The sequence below is a fragment of the Anomalospiza imberbis genome, chromosome 4, assembly GCF_031753505.1.
Source record: "Anomalospiza imberbis isolate Cuckoo-Finch-1a 21T00152 chromosome 4, ASM3175350v1, whole genome shotgun sequence".
NCBI lineage: Eukaryota > Metazoa > Chordata > Aves > Passeriformes > Viduidae > Anomalospiza > Anomalospiza imberbis.
The window spans coordinates 2,213,900-2,233,927 of record NC_089684.1 but is presented as its reverse complement, the minus strand read 5'-3'; the positions used below and the strand labels follow the sequence as shown (position 1 = coordinate 2,233,927).

General features: G+C 34.8%; 1 protein-coding gene across 5 annotated transcripts in view; it reads left to right on the top strand.

Moving 5' to 3' along the window:
• Positions 1–20,028, top strand: part of SGCZ (sarcoglycan zeta) — a 395,300-nt gene that overhangs the window by 351,262 nt on the left and 24,010 nt on the right. For all 5 annotated transcript variants that reach the window (XM_068186811.1, XM_068186808.1, XM_068186807.1 and 2 more), the window contains one exon: positions 16,175–16,247. In XM_068186811.1, the coding sequence (XP_068042912.1) occupies positions 16,175–16,247 (73 nt within the window). The remainder of the gene's footprint in view (positions 1–16,174; positions 16,248–20,028) is intronic.

Here is a 20,028-nt window from a genome sequence, read left to right as displayed (position 1 = left end):
TGATTTTTACTTCTCTTATTTAAATCCTAATTCAAAATTTTCTTCCCTTTGCTTTTATTTCATTTTTCTTTTAACTGGATTATGATCTCTGTAAGGTACTCTTGTAGCAGAACTGTACTGATCGACCTTGTTCATGAGAGTACAAGCACACATCATGAGGCAGTTTTATCCTGCCAGAGCACTTTTGAGAAACATTAAGAATCCCTTAGGTCAGTGTACATTTTCCTGAGACAACGCTGTGAAAAAAAAGTTATATAAAAACCTTCACTGCATGGCTCTGTTAGTATAGTTTGTTTGTTTTTTTTTGTGTTTTTTTTTTTTTTTTCTTAAAGCAAACTTGTAGCGAGCAGCTGTATAAGAAGGATGAAGGAACCTGGAAGTCACCTAGTTTTAGTCAAACTGTGCCTATTTTTTTGACAATGTAAATGAGGTTTTTTCTGCTTTGTCTTCCGAGGTGGATTCTTAGTTAAGGCTAAATGCACACTGTCAGAAATTCTCCTTTTCCCCATTCAACTCATAGTTTTCCATCCAACTTTTACAAACATTTTGGTTTTTGAAAAGGGTATTTCTCTCTCTATGATTTCAAAGGAGAAGAGACAGTAATTTAACTCTCATGTTGTCTCCTACATGTTCTTTTGATTATATAATTCCTTCACTTTTCTATATTATTCTTTATTTAAACATGATTTTGTCTCTGACCCTTCTTCTGAGACCCATAAAAACTATAGTATCATTTCTTTTGTTCCATGTTTACATAGCTTCTATACGTTATACTTGCACATGTGGCTTTTTTTTTGTTTATTAATCGTGCTTTAAAAAGGCAAAGCAAAAATAGATTTACAAATTCAATTAGATAGGTCATCAATCAGAAGTCATTGCTGTTCTGCAGTCAAATCCAATTTCATTTTCTAGATGTAGCAAATCAGCTATATAATTTTTTCTAAATAACTCAGTCTAAATGGTTTGGAAAATATTACTTACCTTTAAGGAAATTGAATTAATCTTGTCTCCTACTACTTTCTTAATTGCTGGATTATTTTCTTTCTTACTGCTGCATATCTGGGTGGTGTAGTCTGTTTTAGCCCAGGACTTGAAGTCCTTTCGGAATAGAACTGAATTTTTTTATTATGATAATTCACGTCAGTAGTAATACTTTTTTTCTAAAAAGAAATAAGGAGCTACTTAGAAATTTATCAGTTATGGTTTTACCAAGATTTTAGTTCTGTAGAGTTCAACCACTTCATAATTTTTGGAAATGCAAATTTTTGAGATACCTGAAGTTCCACATCTGTATTGTATGACCCTATCTAATTGGTTGAAGCTCACATTTTTCCTGTATTTCAAATTTAGAAATAGTTCTCACTGGGGGAATTGCAGTTGTACAAGGGTTTGCACATTGTTGCTAGCTGTACTAGGAGAAACAGAAGAGGCATAAACAATTTGCTAAGAACCTTCTTCCTTGTCAAATAGCACAATCATATGTAAAAATGGAAGTCAGAAAAGGATAGTGGAGCACATACTGTGGTAACTTTCTCAGAGTATTAGCAGGATGTATATAGGTCAAATTTACTTTGACACTAAAACAGTGTCAGGAAAAAGTATGTGAAGGGCTGCAGGTATCTTTTTCATTACACTGAAGTATATGCTTACAGTGGGTTCAGTCTGGCTTTTGATCAGTCATTGACTTCACTAGATGAAAGATGAGAGCTTTGATGTCTCAAGGAAGCTTCAGAAGGTTCCAGCATACCTATATTCTGATAATATTCTAATAATAATCAGAATTAATGTGCAGAGGACCGCATCAATACTTCAGTTTTGATTTTAAGACTATGCTGCAGGGATGGGAGTCTGCAGCTAATTGAAATATAGAAAGGTCTTCCAGGGTAGTTAAAAGGAAATGATAAAATAGAAATACAGCTTATGGCTATTAAAAGGTAATATGACAGAATTATGAGGAAATATATGTGAATTGCAAATTAGGTTGGAGAAGTAGAAATGAAATATTTATAACAAGAACTGAAATGTAGAAAAATAACTTATTATTTGATGTGTGTGGTTATTGCAGTAGACTTATATCTAGTGCATTGAGAGACTGAATAGGAATTTCAGTATGAATGGGAAAGAAGATCTTGGATTTGCCACGTTCAGTGGGTGGATTGTCATTCAGGACAGATGGAGTTTGGAGAGTGAAGATGAAGGGAAGCATTTAATCATTTTAAGGTGGCTCATGGAGCCAAATTATCTGACCACAGTAAAAACTACTGTATTTGATGTGGTGCTAAAATTTAATCCTTTAAGCAGATATGACAAATTCTTGGTATCCTGAACACTGAATGAACCTGAAATCTTTTGTCATCATCTGTCGGTGACAAAAATGCACCACATATATAGGATTTCTGTTTTTCCTGAGTAATGAGTACATTAATATGTAATCCAGTGATGAATAAGGTTTCTGATAAGTTTATTTAGGTCTCAAGAAAGCACTTAATGTCTATTCTTGCCTTTAAGGGAGCACTAACTGAAAAACAACCTGTCAGGGCATGACTGGAGGTACAGCTACAGAGCTGATTACAATCACATTTATATATCTGATTCCAACTTGTCTATGAATTGAAAGCTTTATGGGCAGGCTACAAATGGTGAGAATAAATAAATGAATAAATAAATTTATTATCCAGGACATTGCTTAAATAAATTTATATCTTCTATTTAAGGGTAGAATGCATCCAGCCAGCTCAGATTCCAAGCAGTGTGTATCTACACCAGTCTGCAGGTGACTGTGTAGACTGTTGGAGGAGTACATTAACCTAAGGATAACAACAGTTTATTGACAAAAGAAAGATTTTGACTTTTGGCACTTAAAACTGTGTGGAAGAGAAAGAAGAATTGGTCTCAGAAACATATGTAAAGTGAAATAATCTTGGTAAAAGAAATTTTTCTTGAAAGGGACTAAACCAAAAAGCAGACATATTTGCAAACAGTTCTGTCAGAGCAAGAAAACGTGTTCAATTCCTCTACAGCCATTTCAGTGAAAAATACTCATCTAGCCTGTTCTGTAGACTGAGAAATAGAAGAAGCCAGCATATAGTCAGGCAGAATAACGGAAAAGGAAAGAAAAAAAAATAAACAACTAAATAACACACCTTTGACTAGAGAGTCAACCTTTCTATAATCCATACTTTCTGAATAACTCTCCTTAAGTAATCGACATTTTTTTTCCTTTTTTTCATGATAGCATCAGTTACAAGAGAAGACAGATTTTAATCCTTTCCTCTCCTTCTAGGCTGTAATCTATTTAATTCTATTAAATAAGTTTTTTTTGTTTTTTTTTTTTTTTATGCTGATTCAGTTCTTGTCTGAGCTGTTCTTTTAAAGAATGCAGCCAGCAGTTTCTCAAGGTTAGTAGAGACCATTTTCCCAGTTCTGGTACAGAGCAGCATGAATCCAGAGGCTTTTTCAAACTTAAGTGAATCTGATTTTCAGGTTAAACCTTTAACACCAAGACAAACACCAATATCCACTGTTGGATATTTGTGGCCAATGGAAGCATTAATGCTTTTGGGGAAAACTGCCAATTTCTGCATCATATTCCTAGTCATATTCTACATTTCCTGCTGAAAGACCGTATAAAGTCCACAGATGCAATTTTAAATAGTTCTAGTTTGAGGTATTTGAATTACAGATAACCAGGCAAATCCACATGAACTAGGGAGCGGTCAAAGCTTAGTGGAAAAATGCCCCACTATTAGTAAGCTAACTTTTAAATCAAACCAAAACAGCTTCCTTGGAAAACGCGCAGTAAACTTTCAGAAGGCTTTGATGCAGTCACCAGGTATTAATTGGGTTCAGATTTTGTAGCAACATTCTAACTGTTAAACCTGAGCTAAATCTGACACTTACATGCCCTCAGGCTTTGTAGTTTTGAAAATACACATTTAAATAGCAGCAGTCAGACTCATCTCTATTTTTAAGATATAACTACTCACAGAAGGGAAAGGTGAATCATAAGAGAGCTCCAACATTCCTATTTACCTTTATTTTTTGCCTTAAAAAACTTGCTTGAGGTTTATTTATATCTGGAAAAAAAATTGTTGTATGAGATAAGGGTCAGGCTGCAGAACACTGTAGGATTTCAGTTCAATAAAAAAGAGCATTTGGTTCCAAATACTCACACTATAATGGTGACACTACAGGCCAAAAAATTTTTGCTTTGTCCTGGAACAGTATTCTCATTGGGTGCTAGAAGATGAAATCATTTGGATTTCAATTTGTAAAGCTTTCAGAATTGGAGAAATACTGTTACATTTTCAGGAGATATTGTAGGCACCTGACTTTTCACTAAGAACACACTGATGTACCTCTTACTGAAAGACAGGTAATGCATGTCAGAAGTGCACTTCATTTTCTCTGAATTATGTTAGAAACCCCTACAAAGTAGCTTTTTTATTTTTATTGAACCTTAAGCAAATTTTTATCCTGACTTGAAGCACAAGCTAATGTATTTAGTAATCACAAAGTGCGTGGTGACATTATAGAAGCATTTCTCATGGCATATATCACGCTTTACAAGCTTACATGAATTAACTCTAAATTTAGGTGGAAAGTAGCAGAAAGCCTCACATGAAGGTTTGAGGATGGTTTCAGTCCATGGCAGTCACAGTTTGATCCAAAGCCTTACTCTGAGGAAATGTTAGCTCGCCACCAGTAACATCTTGGACCTCACTCTTTTGCCTAGATCAGTTTATAAAGCAGGTATGCAGGTAAAGCTGTGAACAACAAAAATTCCAATAATGTCTGCTCTGCAATACATTTCAAATCTTATTCATAGCAGACTCCTATAAGCTAGGAATAATTTAGCACACAGAAAGCAACTCCAGAAAAAAATTATTTAAACCAAAAAAAAATATGGCCTGCAGCTTTCAGCCTACATTGTGAATATAAGTTCCTATCCTCATTGTGGCTAATGACGAGTTTAAATTTCACAGTGTCTGACAGCATTAAATTCAGCACACAAAGGCACAAACATAATAAGCCATTATTCTGGCTGTAGAAAAATATCATCGATATATATAGGACTTTGTATTTGAATTGTGTATTACAATGTGGCTTTGCTCAAGGCTCAGAAAGTACATATGTATGTGTTATGGAGTTTAAGAAGTATAGATAGAAATGCTTAAAAATTCAGAATAGATAATATAAATTCCAGAAGTAAGAGTGGTAAAAATCAACACATATTCTATGAATGACGTGGAAATTATCTGTGGTAAAAATTACCTCACAAAAATAGAATGAAGAAAAAACCTCAATATCCAGGCAGAAATGGACACATCTGAAAGCTATATAATTGCTCTGAGATTCAAAATAAATTATTATTTGTACTTCATGGGTATTGAAGAAAGGGCAAATAACCTGTGTGGTAATGTTGACTACCAAACAAAATAAAATGAAACAGATTAGGCTTTTGATAAAGAAAAGGAATCATTTAATGCATAGGGTCTACTGACAACATTTTGAATTATTTGGGGGCCTTTTGCTTCTTTTGACTTCAAAAGACTTTTAACTACAGTGACAAACATCCATTAGGGAAAAAAAAAAAAAAGAAAACATCAAGACTGTACAAAAGACACACAGATTGTAAGGATGACACAGTGTTGAAAAAGTAATGTAAGTGTTGCTGTGGGGAAAAACTGAGAATGTGAAGGGAAAGAAAAAGGAAAAAAAAAATCTTAAAATTATTTCAAATGAAAACATTCATATTTCAAATGAAAATATCATGACAGTTTATTAAGGGGATAATATAGAGAAGAAATACCTCTTACAGTGGATCTGAAGAAAACACAAAAATATTCTTATTGTGTCTTAACCTGTCTCTGAAACTAGTAAGTTCTTTTGTTGATAGCTGGACAAAGGAAATCTATTTTTTCTGTATTTTTAACTTCAAAATGATAAAGCAAAATAACTAATTTCATGATGACTGTCAAATTGTATGAAATTCTGTTCCCTTGGCATGACTGTCCTGGTGCCCAGGATTCAGATTTCTATTCTGAAAATGCCTGAACATAATGTACTTTAATAGGATGTGAATAACAGGTTTCTCTGGCAGCTGACCTCACTGAATTTTGATGCAGCAGTAAACCCTGCTCTGCTACTTTTAGCTAGACTTGCATTGGTATGTAGCAAGGCAAAGGAAAGCGCTTAAATCTTAAAAGTCTGAATTTATTATAGGTATGTGAAAGGTGAATTTATGATAGTTGTATTGCAGCAGTGATGAGAGTGTGATTTTTGAGTCTCTCCTGACTCACAAACAGTAAAAGAGCAAAGACAAGACGAAGGTTTCGCCACAAGACTCACAGCAGAGCTGGACTGTTGCAAGATTTGCCAAGTAATCTGAATTGTGGTCGTAGTCTGAGTGCTGGATACTGCTCCTTGGTGATGTAGAAGGAACTATTGAGACTGGCACTGATAAATTACACTGTGACCAGCTCAGTCCCATCTTGAAAATGGAGTGGTAGATCTAGTGGTAAATTACTGCCATAAACCCTCTTCCGACAGCATCTGCAAGGTATGTGGCACGTCTCCTTTGGTTCTTGCCTGAAAAAAACATCTGAGTCTCTGGCAAAAGATGCATATTTCAGCCAACTTTCCCATATTACACTATTCTTTAGTATCTTATCCTTTCCTGTAGAAAAGGCTGTCTTTCCTGTGATTAGTACACAGAGCAAATAGGCACATGTTTGCTAACACGGCCATTGGTGGTTTGCAGTCACTGGACTTAACTGGTTTGAAATACACCTGCTTCCATTTTGTTGCTACATTAAAAGCATAGCTTCATGGCTGTGCAGACTTGAAGGTGAGAATATTAAGTGACAAAATAACTGTTCCACATTCATACTTCTACTCACATCTGCAGAATTTCCATTTAAAGCTGCAATAACGACTTACCTAATTCCTGGTTTAAATGTATTCATCTATGTAATTTACTTTTAGAGAAAACCAGAACATTAATAAAGAGCAGGAATAGCAACTCATAAGAGGTAATAATCACTAGTGCTAATATAAAACAGAAACCTTTTAACAACCTTGTAAGGAATTAATATTATAGCTTCATTTTTTTTCTAGTCTCTGAAAAATAAAAAATATTGTCAATAATTTGAGTTACTGCGGCGGTAGCCCGTTACGGCCTCAAGCAGTAAAAGCGCCGGCTACCACTGCTTTGTGAGGTTGTAGCCGCCACGTGAGTGGGCACTCCAGGGTTGCGGAGTGTCCCAATGTGGGTAATGCAGCTTTGGTAGCTTCACGCTGAGAGGAAGTGAAGGGACGAGAGAAGGACACTCTGCCTGCAAAACTGAGAACTTTTATTCCCCCATGCATGGTCTGAATGACCCGCCCTCAGAGCAATGCAAGGCAAAATGGCCACGGACAAAAGATTACAGCTGATTAAATAGGGGGTGGGCGGACAGGGGTGGAAACCTGTCTCACCCTATGAGAGAAACGAGATATGGTTTCACAACCAATGGTGACATAACAGAGGTGGGTACAGCGTTTTGGGACGAATAGAAAGGCAAAGGTGGGGTGATTGACACAGAACTTTCTGTGAAGAAGCAGGGAGTGGTTACAAGGTTGACACCCCAACAAGGAGTGACACCCCCTGATTGACAGAACCATGTAAGGAGAAACCCCGGGAGGAGTGAGAACATTGACAGGTAACTGTGGGTCTGTGCGGTGGGAAATCCTGGAGTAAACAACCTGGAGCAAACCACAGTGAGGGAAAGATAGGGCTGTACATGGAACATACTTAACTAACATTAATTGAGCTTCTGACTAAACCAACCCAACCTACAACAAGTTACTAGTATTTTTGTTGTATTTTGGTCTATCAGGCACCAGAATGTATTATATCCACATATCCCTGTTTTGGCATCGTGGAAATACATCTGAGGATTTGTCACAGATTTTAATTTTTGCATGTATTCAGAAGTATTTGGAAGTATTTTAAAACTTTTTAAATACATATTATGTACTTTCATACGATGAACTTCTGCAGGGTACACAAATGCATTTATCTAAATATCTGATTATAATTTATCAATGGCATGCTAATTCCAATACAGTAAAAATCCTACAGTACAGCTATTTTAAAAATCTGGATGATTGTCCTGCTGCTTTGTGGCCTACTTCACATAAATAAAACAATTTACTAAAATGTCTGAATGCAACAGTAATTCTCACATACTCATAACAATTCATCAGTATGTCACAGTAATGGCAAAGAGAACAGAAATAAATGCACATTTCTATATGGCACAGAAAACTTGCCTTTAAAAGGTAAATATGGTACCCTATGAAGCAGTTAAAATGCTACGGGTAAGAAACTTGAATGACTTCTGATATGGTTAAAGTGATATTTCCAAACAAGATTTTCCCAATTTAGATAAAATTCAGATCATCTGTTGCTGATCAAGTGTTGCTTGGGTTGGTGCTTGGGTTGGTGCTTGGGTTGTCTGCATTGTTGCTCTAGTCTCAGTCCATTATCATTAGTAACTAACCCCTAGAGATGCCAATTTCTCCATTTTGGCTACAGTGAAAATATAAGTAATCTATGTTACTAATTTAGACAACTAAGTGGCTAGACTTAATGGACAAATTCCTGATAAACTCCTCTGAGCTTTTAACTTTTCAACATCAAACTATTTATTTACGGAATGTCACCACTGAAGGGAAAATGCCCTTTACTTTTATCAAAAGCTAATCATAAATTATTTCATTTTAGAGCTTTTTGAAGCAGATGCATCCTTGCCTGTATCAAAAATAGTGCGGCCAGCAGGACCACAGAAGTGATGGTCCTCTGTGCTCAGCACTGGTGAAGGCCACACCTCAAGTCCTTGTGTCCAGTTCAGGGCCCCTCACTTCAAAAAGACATTGAGGTGCTGGAGCATGTCCAGAGAAGGGCAATGGAGCTGGTGCAAAATCTAGAGAGTGAGGACTATGAGGAGCGGCTGACAGATCTGGGATTGTTTAGCCTGAAGAAAAGGAAGCTTGGGAAGGACCTTATCACTCTCTGCAACTTTCTGAAAGTGGATGGGTGGATCACCTCTCACCAGTGACTAGTGACAGGGCAAGAGGAAATGCTCTCAAGGTACACCTGGGGAGGTTCAGGTTGGACATCAGGAAGGATTTGTGCACTGAAAGGGTGGTCAAGCATTCCAATGGGCTTCCCAGGGAAAAGATGGAGTCACCATCCCTGGAAGTGTTCAAGAAATGACTGGACATGACAATTAATGCTGTGGTTATTTGTCAAAGTGGTGATCAGTTAAGGGCTAGGCTTGATTATCTTGGAGTTCTTTTCCAACCTTAATGATTATATGATTCTATGAAATTGGATGGACATTCCTGGCTAGGTTTTGTGGATGGGCAGATGTATTTTCCAGAAAGCTTCAAAATGGGAAATTGTTGCCATTTATTCTTGAAACTTTGTGAGAAACAATATTCTCATTCTCCCATTTTGTACTTGGGATATCCAAGTTTATGTACCATTCCTTTATATTTCAGGTGAGTGCCCTGGTTATGAAGCTATTGACTGTTGTTTGATAGTCTTCCTATTAATTGATTCATTCATTTTTCATCAGGGAAACAACAATTCTGCTTTGAAACTTATTAACTATTCATTAGAGCATTAGCCCGAGTGTTCCAGAATCTAGGGTTATCTACTACAACAAAGTGAAAATGTGATCTTTTTTACTTATTAAATATGAAAATAATCCCATTAAACTTCTATCTTTTGAATGTAGACAGGGACATTTTTTGTGTATGATGAACTATCATGAACCCAAAATCATTTACACAATTTTAAGAAAACTGCAAGTCCAGATTATTATTTATATAAGAAGATGATGAATTTTAAGGGGGGGTGGGGTGGGATTAGAAATTATTTACTGTGAAATCTCAATATAGTCTTTAAGTCTATTCATATATCTAGCTGTTGTAAAGTTTCAAGGAGAATGTATCAATTCAAGCAGAAAATGATTGTATTTCATCATTTTTACTGTCATGTGTATCTCCGTCTGCCATACATTATGGGGGAAAAAAGTAAAAGATCTTAAAGAAATTATTATGTTTTTAAAACCTCTTTTCTCTAAACCCCTTATATATATTTGAATTTCATTCATGTTTTGAGGAACTATTCAGATTTAATGTGACTTTTCATCAGATTCATTTACATTTACTGGCTCTTTCATCTCAGAGGGAGCATTTAGAATAGTCATTTCCAATTATTAATTGAATTATGTTACTGCTATTCTCTGTCCAGATTTTATTCAAATAGATTTACTTTTTCAGAAAAGTAAATCAAGTGGTGGCCAAACATAGATTTTGGATGTGAACCTTCAAACAATTCTATGGGTAAGAAACTGAACAGACAGGCACAATCCACTTTCATTTGCATTGCAAAACAAGAGGTGTCTTGACTGCCACCATTAGGAATCTGTTTCAAATGTTTGTACTTAATAAGTTAAGATACTGTTTAAAAAGATAAATCCTGACTGTTGCAATTTTACAAGTATTTCCTGGAGTTGCGATTTGCTTTGATCAAAATTTAACTCACTGAAGATGCTGAATTTTAATTTATTGGGGGAACTTGTTCTTCTCATTTAAATGAAAGTAAGAAGTTTTGCTTTAGTAAGGCTGCCATACAGAAAATATGCATCACAAATTAGTCATGTTCAAGTGCTTTGGGTAATAAATCTAAATCACTAAATCTAGAATTTTCTTTTTAATAACAGCTTAACTCTGAAGATTTCAATGCTCATGCTTTAGTTTATAAGTAAATAACTGCATCTAGTCAGGCTGTACTACAACCTCCTACCTATAATATACCTTATATATGGCCACATCTGAAACCTTCATCATTTTACATTAGTCAGTTTTGCTGCTGAGGGACCCTGCAAGATTGAAATGCCAGCAATCATGTCAATCATGTTTTCAGAAAATAACTCACTTTCATTTTAGTCGTGTACATCTCCATAGCAAAAATCCAGTTGAATCTTACATTTTAATAAAAGTACCTAGCTAAATTACACTTCAGGTAACTTAAAAATTTGGAAGTCTTTAATAAATGCACAACCAACGTGAAGGACAGAAGCTGCATTCCTACTCATCCCAAAATAAACTATAATAACTGGGCTTTTACAAAAGAAAGAACCAACATTTTATGTCACCTTTTAATGATCATTGCTTTGCACAGTTGAATATTGCTGGGGTTTTTTTCCAGTCTGGCAGTGATTAGCTCTTCCAAGGTCTTATTATTGAACAACAGCTTTCAAAGTTCATAAAAAACCTTTTAAATTTTATCTATATACACATAGCAAAATAATTAAAAAATTTATTTTTTTATTCCAATTAAATTTTTAGAAGATAAAAGTTCCAAACTTAAAACACATAGTCTGTGTTTTTAAGGTGTCATCAATGGTAAAAAGTCTTGATTATCTATCCCTCTTTGTGAAATCTGTCAATGCTTTAACTTCACTGATTAATGTGCAACAAATAAAATTGCAAGCTTCAAAAAGAATAAATATTTTACAAACCCTTCTTTGAAGTCTGTAACTCGATGGACAAATTGGCATCCCAATCTAGTACTTGCATAATCTCACTAATTGTTATTTGATTTTTCTGAAACACCTAGTGAAAAATAAAGGTGGTAAAACTGAGCTGTGTCTGTGATGGTGCAATGGCATGTAGTTTGCACACATCAAAATGATTCACAATTCCATTGTTAGGTGATTTGCTTACATGAATGATGTGAAGGAGTGGGATAATGGTAATATGTGGGTCATTTTCCACAGAAAAATGCTTCATTAGTTTTTAGTTCTTGCCTTATCAACTCTGTAGCCAGCATTCTTTTCACAAAACAAAACAAAAAAACCAACAAAACAAATAGACACTCCAACAAGCCTCCCCAAAAAACCAACCCAAAATGAAAATAAACCGCAGCTTGGTCTGTTCATCCTATGTTACATATGAAGCCACTTTCAAAATTACCATTTTGTTATGTAAGCTAATTACTCAGAAAGTATGAAAGGATTATTTGCTGGTTGAATAAATGAAAAAAAAAATTCCTCAGCATGCACAGGCATAAGCAAATATAATCCAGAACCAAATGCCAATGTTGCACTTCCATTTTTTTTAATGACACTTGTCATTTCCCAAAGGCTGAATTTCAGAAACCAGTAAGTTGAGCAGATATTAGTAGTCTGCACTGGTCTGAATTCTGAATGTTCTGTTTCAGCAGGAACGTGTGATTGGTTTTTGTTTGTAGCAAAAGGGAAATTTTGATTTTCTCTGTGTCAAAGAAGTTTCTTAAAGGTCTGGTGTTTATGAATCAGCTATACATACAAAGGTTTCTCTATAAATACAGAATGGAACTTTTGCCCTTTTACCTGGCTTGTGTTTTTACTGTGTTTTCTCCAGCAACCTCTATAACAGCTGGTATTCTTTGATCAGTAATTTGGCTGCACAGATGCTTCTTTCTTAGTGAAGTCTTAACTCATTTTCTTCAACTGGAAACTGAAGGTGTGAGCAATTTTGTTCAGTTACAGTTTTTATTTTAGATCCTTTGCACCTACTCCATGGCTTTGTGATTTTATTTCCTCTAGAAGGATCACTTTTTGTAGTTATCCATTCTAACTCATGTTCCTTTGAATTCAGCTCCCTAACTACTTCCTTTTGAGCTGTACTTGAAAGGGCCTTAAGGTTCAAGCCTTTTCTTTTTACACCTTTTTTGTATTCATTCATCTCTCACTAGAATTTCACTCATCTCAAAGTAGGTCTTAGCTATGATTCTGTAAGTCTGGCAATACAGTTATTAGAATTTCCTCTTATTTAAGTAAAAATAACTATTATAACATTGTTACATATCAAATACCTAAAGTATATTTATTTCAATTAGGAAAAAATGCTATGGACTTTCAATTTGGTTTTATAGTTCTATTTATTTAATTATATCATAAGAAGGTATGTTTATAGTAGCATTTCTTAAGAATACTGAACTACATGGTTTGACTTCCCATCAAATTGCTACAGATTTGCATATAGTTAATTGAAAAAAAGGATAATATAGTTTTTCTTCCATATTTTTAGTAGTGCTGATAATTTTTTTTCGTGATCCTGCTGTTTCACTGCAGGAAACATATCAATAAATTCTGGTTGGCGGATCTTTCTCACCTTTCTTACTAAAATCAAACTAATTGAAAGTGTCTGCTTTTATTCCACTATGTAATAGAGGGAACTGGAGATATTCTTGAACTGTTGAAAGTATTTTTTTTAAAAATAAAGCATTTACTACAGGAACTGTTATACTTCTGTTTTTGAGGTTGTATGAGAAGAAAAAAACATTAAGATTGCATTTTCAAATAGCAAAAGGAGCATATTTGATTTGGTTTTAGTTTTAACTATATTTTATTTAATTATATTAGTTTGTCCTTAATTCTACATGCCTGGATCAACAGTCTGCTTGAAAAACTTGGTCTTTCTTTCAGATTTCGATTTTCTTAGGGAAGAAATGCCTTCTCATCTTTTAAAATAATGATGCTGAAAGTGAGGAGATATTAAAACTGGGTTATAACCAGCTGTCATTTAACTTTTATTATCAGTCTTTGCCTGATATTACCTTTGGCACTACTGATTGATTTAATGTCAGACTCAGAGTGAATTTTGTGTCTCTTTGCATTGATAATGTTCTTTCAGATATCATAGGCTTGGTCTTCTCATAAGTAAAGACTGGCAACTCTGCATTCTGCTCACTTATTTACAGCTTCATATCCCATTGCCACCTTCAGAAATATAAAGGGCCCTTGGGGTTGAAGGCATTTCATTTTACTGATGAAAATGATGAATGGGATCTGGAAACAGACGCTTATTTTGGATATTCAGCTCCCAGAGAGGTTCATCGTAGATGGGGATGAGGTTTATTTTGAGTGGCAGAAGGCCTGGCTATGCAGACATTCTATTCTGCTCTTTTAAAGGAAAGAGAACCTCAAATCACTGCCAGATTTAAAAAACAGGTTCTGCACAACACATTTAGAAATAATACTAGGAAAAAAGAAATGCTGTTTTTTTTTCCCCCTGTGGTTTTCCATAGCACTCAGCAAAGCTTGGTTATAGAAAGTGGACTTTTGTTGACGTTTTTTGAGAGATCTTCCAAGCAGCAGTTGTAATAAAGTTGTTTTCAGTGTTCTTTGCCAGAATATTTGTAAAGGTTATAGATTTCTGGAGACAAAAGACTAGAATTTTAATTCATTACTCTCCTCTGCCTATCTTCAATACCCCATACTAATAGACCACTTCACAATGAAGGTTTTAGGGGGTGGGTTGTATTTTTTTTTTTGGTTGATTGGTTGTTTTTGGTTTTGTTTTCTTTTAGTGAAGGTGGAGTTAAAAAAATTATTACCAGATTGAAGTTTGCTTAGCTTGGGCTTTTTTTGCTTCTTGCTCAGGCTATTTTCCCTTCAACACTAAAAAGTAATGTTACCAATTTGACATTTATAACCTCATTCTGCTTTCAAATCCTGGTAAGGGTTTGAAACTAAATATCATTGGTTAACTGTAAAAGTGTCTAATGGCTATCTTCTTTGACATCCAGAGTTTCTGAAAAAGTTAGCGAAATATTTTAGTATTTTAAAATCTGAAAATACTTTATTATATTTAAAATACTGTAGCAATTAGAGTGGTGGCTATGCTCTGTTGAGTACTTCTTGCAGACCTACTATGACATATTGTAGGTATATTTTTGGGTCTACTCAAAATTCAAGTCTTAGAACAAAAGAAATCTTCTGCTGTTGAAATATAGCAATTAGTTCAAGAATATTTAGTAATGAGCCATAGTTATCCCAGACAAGTTTCCATGATCTTATTTTGACAGAAGATAAATGCATTACCCATTTTACACGTTTTTATTGAGTTCTCTCACCTTTGGTAGAGGTTCTCTGTTGAAAAGACTTTCGCTCCCTGGTTCTAGGCTATTTGCCTTGCACAATGCCCAGTAAACCATCTTGAGAAGGAAAGTAAAATTTATGGAAGTGGATGACAAAAACAATGGCATTGGATAAACCAGTAAACAAGGATAGGCAGGATGATTGTCAGTAAGTGAAAAAAAGGAGGCAAACTTCAAATGCCTAAGAGCATACAGTGGCTATTTCTAGCTATTAAATGTAAAGTGAGTGGTATAAATAACTTTTATGTGTTCAGTCCTTAGAGGGGAGAGTTAAGAGAAATGCTGATTTTATAGTGTTGTTCCCTACATAAAAATTCCTTTAGTTTTCTATTATTTTAACAAAGAACAAAGATCCTTTTTTTTTGTCTTTTTTCCCCCCATTATTTTCTTTCAAGAAATGCATTTAAAGAATTGTCTTTTTTTCAAATAACTTCAGTGAATGTTTACTAGAGTTTTATTTTTTTAATTGAAGAGGAGTTTCTCAACGAAAAATCTTGGTTGTCTAATGAAAACTGTGGAATTACCATATTCAACTTGGACCTAGTAATATAAATCAAAATTAAATAGAGAATCAATTCAGATTTAAAAAATTGTTACCCATTTTATTTGTCTGGATTTTAAATGCCCAGTAGGAGATACCTTAGGGTCCACTTCTAACACAACCCAAAGCACATTCCATGACAATAAGATTTTTGAATGAGAAAGATCTGATGGAAAGAATCTCTGAAACTGTCAGATATCTAGATTAAGCCAGCAACTTCAGGCAAGAGACAGTTATCTCAAAACTTCTAAAAGCTTGGCATCTCAATTTAAGTAATCAGAATGTAAAATGCAGCAGATATTTCTCTACTATGCTTTTGCCACACAAACTTATGATATTATTTCCATTCTCTGTAAAATAACTGTTCTCCAGAATATGAAGATAAGCATTTAGCTGAACCATTTCTGAAAAATTTGGATCTGTAAGTGTTTCAGATTTGTATGTGAAAAAGCAGAAATCCAGAGCTTCACAGAATGTCAGTAGAGAATTTGATACAGAAATGAAAATGTAAATATGAAGAAACATTTATAGTTATTAATAAAGGATATGATTAGACTATTTTTTCCTAATAGTGTCAATTTGTGGTCATATATTTCAATGTGTTTTTATTTTCCAAAGTAATTGTACTGTATTTTATTTATGTATTTTAGGCACGGAAGGGGCAGTGTTTGGGCACTCTGTGGAGACACCACATATCAGAGCAGAACCTTCCCAAGACCTCAAGTAGGTGTTGTTCAAAAAGTTTTAAAATCAAGTATTCTCCAAAAAAATTAAGTCTGGATTAAAAGAAGAGTCTTGGTATAGTAATATATATACACTGCCTATTTAATGAGTCATAGATCCAAAAAGACTTACAGACTCCAGTTTGTTGTAACTAACCGTCAAAAAACTCCCACAAACTCCTATCACATGAAATGTAAAATACAGTGCTTTTTTATATATGACCTGCCTCCTATAGTGGAATTCTTGAGAAATATATTTTCCATAGAGACTGGAATATTCAGGTGTTTTTTAAGGTCCAGGGTGTGTAGTATTGTTCAATAGCAACAGACCAATTTGATTTTTTATGAGCTTTTACAGAATATATAGGTCAAGTTAAAGTAAACTGACCCAGATATTTTCCATTTAGCAGTGTTTCTGAGTTGTTTAGCTTTTTAATCTTAACTTTTTGTTGCTTAATGTTTTCAAATCCACTGTTACTTCAGTTCATTTTTCCAAGAAGGCCTTAAATCAGTAAGCATTTGGTATTCAGCTTTCTGCCCTCTCATTAATAATTGTTTTAACCCATACCTTTTATTCAAAAAATTGAAGAAACAGGCACCCTTGGAGTTGGGTCAGGTAACTTTAACTTACTTGTAAGTTATTTATTCTTAATATATTCAGTCCATATCATGTTCTGCAAGTTTTTGTACACATGTTCTCCTCTATAGCAGTTGGGTTCCATCATATTCTTTTTTAAAACTCTCAAGTCAATTCAGTAATTTAAAAATTATGACAATTACTATCAGGACATTTCAGTGGGCTGGTCTGGGGCCTATTACTTTTCAATGTTTTAGAATAAACTTACCCAAGGTGTCCAATAATGGGAGTCCTAAAATCACTAGAGTATTTTCCAAGTGCTGCATCCCTGTGTCTTTGGATGGTTAAACTTAATGGTAAGTAATGGGAGAGTAGAAAGTTTGCTGAATTGACATTATTATTTTTTTTCAATGGATACACTTGAATGCATTGGTGCAAATATATTAGACTATGAGAATTATTGTATACAGGGCTGAAAGATAATGGAATATACATTAGATCATTAATTAAAATATAAATCGCCCCATATTTTTCATGCTGGAATACGTATTTGTGGTCAATCAGTAAACCTCAGACTTTTTTTTCCTTTTTCTCCAAAATAAAATATACTGGAAACCTATTAATTGCCTTGTATATGTAAAATGATTGACTACTGGATTTTAAAAAATGGAATAATGACCACTGTGATTACTCTGAATGAAACATAAATAGAAAATTTGCTCTCAGAATTTGATACTGACAAGGATCATAGTGCTTCCTGAGATTTTAGTTCAATCTATCATGGGCAGGGAGACAAAAAGATAAAGTCAGATTCACATTAGCTCCACACATCTAAACCTTGCCTCAGACACTCTTAGTTCTATAGCCTGATTTTGAGGTCTTCATACAGAGAAGATCCCCTAATATTTACTATTAAAAAAGTGATGTGTAAAAATAAACTTGAGTTGAGTACTAATTAAATTAATTCCTATGTGTCCAACCATTTTGGTCACATCTTTCTCCTTTCTTGCATTTTCAAATAATAGCTAGAAAGGTTTTGCTTTCAGACAGTGTGGTTATACAATCCTTTGTGAATTCTTCTGTGTCAAATCCCAAAAACTAATTAAAGATGACTTCATTAGTTGGGATAAGTAGCATAAAAGAATCATGCATTAGAATCAGGAAAATGAATTATATCTTAATAATTTAATCTTCCTGTTTCTCTCGCTACCATTTCTCACAGGAACACACTTAGAAAAACTAAACTGCCAATATATTCCCAAAATACTGGTTTTAGGCCAATAGTGCATTACAATATGGTGCACTAATAGGCAATATCCATGCACAAAATAGACAGACAGTAGTTAAATGGAGATAACTTTGCCCTCAATAACATCCTTGATAAGGGGATGAATTAATTTGTTATTGTCCTCTGGAGATAACTGCAAGATCAAATTTAAGGTTTTTTTTCTCTTCTATGTCATGCCTCGCACACCACAGTCAGTTAATCCTGCAAGCTAATGCTGGGAATAATGAGATGAAAATCGATCAAGTGGCAAGGAACCACACGAGATAGTTGGATTCTACTTTGCCTCAACTAAGGATCAAAAATACTCCTATCTTGCATAGGAGGTCTGGTTCACTCAGAGCTGTCTAATGGTTTGTGAGACACCTTTTGTGAAATTTAAGGGATGGTTTACTAATAGGTCAAAACATATATTTTGTGAATGCCTGGAGCAAAAGAACACATTAAATTTTGACCTTAACTTGTTAGTCATCTGAGCACATTGAGAGTGACAAAATCACCACGACTGTGTTCATCTATTTTTAGCCAGAAATCAAATAATAAACAAAACCTCATCAAAAAGTAGAAGATGCAGCAGAGTAAAAAAAACCTGTCTCCCTTCCTATGCTGTTTTAATGATGTCAGATTCTAGTTACTTTCAGTGCCTTTTTTAATAAAATAGAAATAATGACTATTTTTGTTTTTGTAATTCGTATTAGTTATTTCATTTTTTGAGCATGGATATTGACAGGAGCTTATTTGCTTAGTCTTATCAGTAGTTGTTGAAAATATGATTTTTTTAACATACATGTTCATACAAAAATAAGTATGGTTATAATAAAATTTGAAAAATTTCCCAAATTTAATCTTCTCTTTTAAAAAACACATGTGATCTTTTCTTTTAAAATATACATTATATACATTTATATATATGTGTCTGTTTGTGTATATATGTATGTGTATATATAATTTAAAAAATATTGAAGTAAACAGAGAGGAAAGCCAGTAATGAAAGGTTGTAATTGCTATGCAGACAGGACAGAGTAGAAACAAATGTAGCTGGGTATGGCTCTTAAACTGAGAGAATAATTTGCTTTAGTGTTCAGTGATGATGATTATATTTGACATTGGAAAGGGAAAGGACTCTAGCAGAAACCAAGATATGAAGGATAAAAATTTTACTATCACAAGAGATAGAAAAATCCATTGAATTTGATATGCTTTATTCAGGATACTGGAGCCTTCTTTTGTCCAGGCTAAACTACCCTGGATCCCTCAGCCATTCCTATGTCTTACACTGTAGACCCTTCCGCAGTTCCATTGCCCTTCCCTGGGCTTGCTCCAGCCCCTCATTGTCCTTCTTGTAGTGAGGGGCCCAGAAATGAACACAGCATTCAAGATGTGGCCTCACCAGTGCTGAGCACACGGGGACAATCACTGTCCTGATCCTGCTGGCCACACTATTGCTGATAAAGGCCAGGATGCCATTGGCCTTCTTGGCCACCTGGGCACAGCTGGCTCATGTTCACCTGCTGTCAACCAGCACCCCAGGTCCTTTTCTGCTGGGCTTATGATTATGTTTGCTTTATGATTATGCCATGTCATGCCTTCAGGAACCCACCGATGGGCTCCAAGTGCAGCTGTCTCAGCCTACACAGGGTTATGAGAGTAAATATTTTACCCTATCTCATCTGAAAACCCATGTAAAGCTTGTAGCAGTAGAAAGCATTTGCACAGTGCTGGGTTAATGAATGATGTGGCAAATTCACACTGCAATTATTGTGAAGGCAGCCAAGGATCTTTGTTTCCATGAAACCGAATCAGGTCTAACAGCAGGCACAACAACTGTGTGCTCAGAGTGCTAGAGGGAGAAGGTGACGGTTTCAGTAGGTGCCCTCCTGTGAACCTTTGGCTCCTGCAAGGCTTGTTTCAACTGTGGTT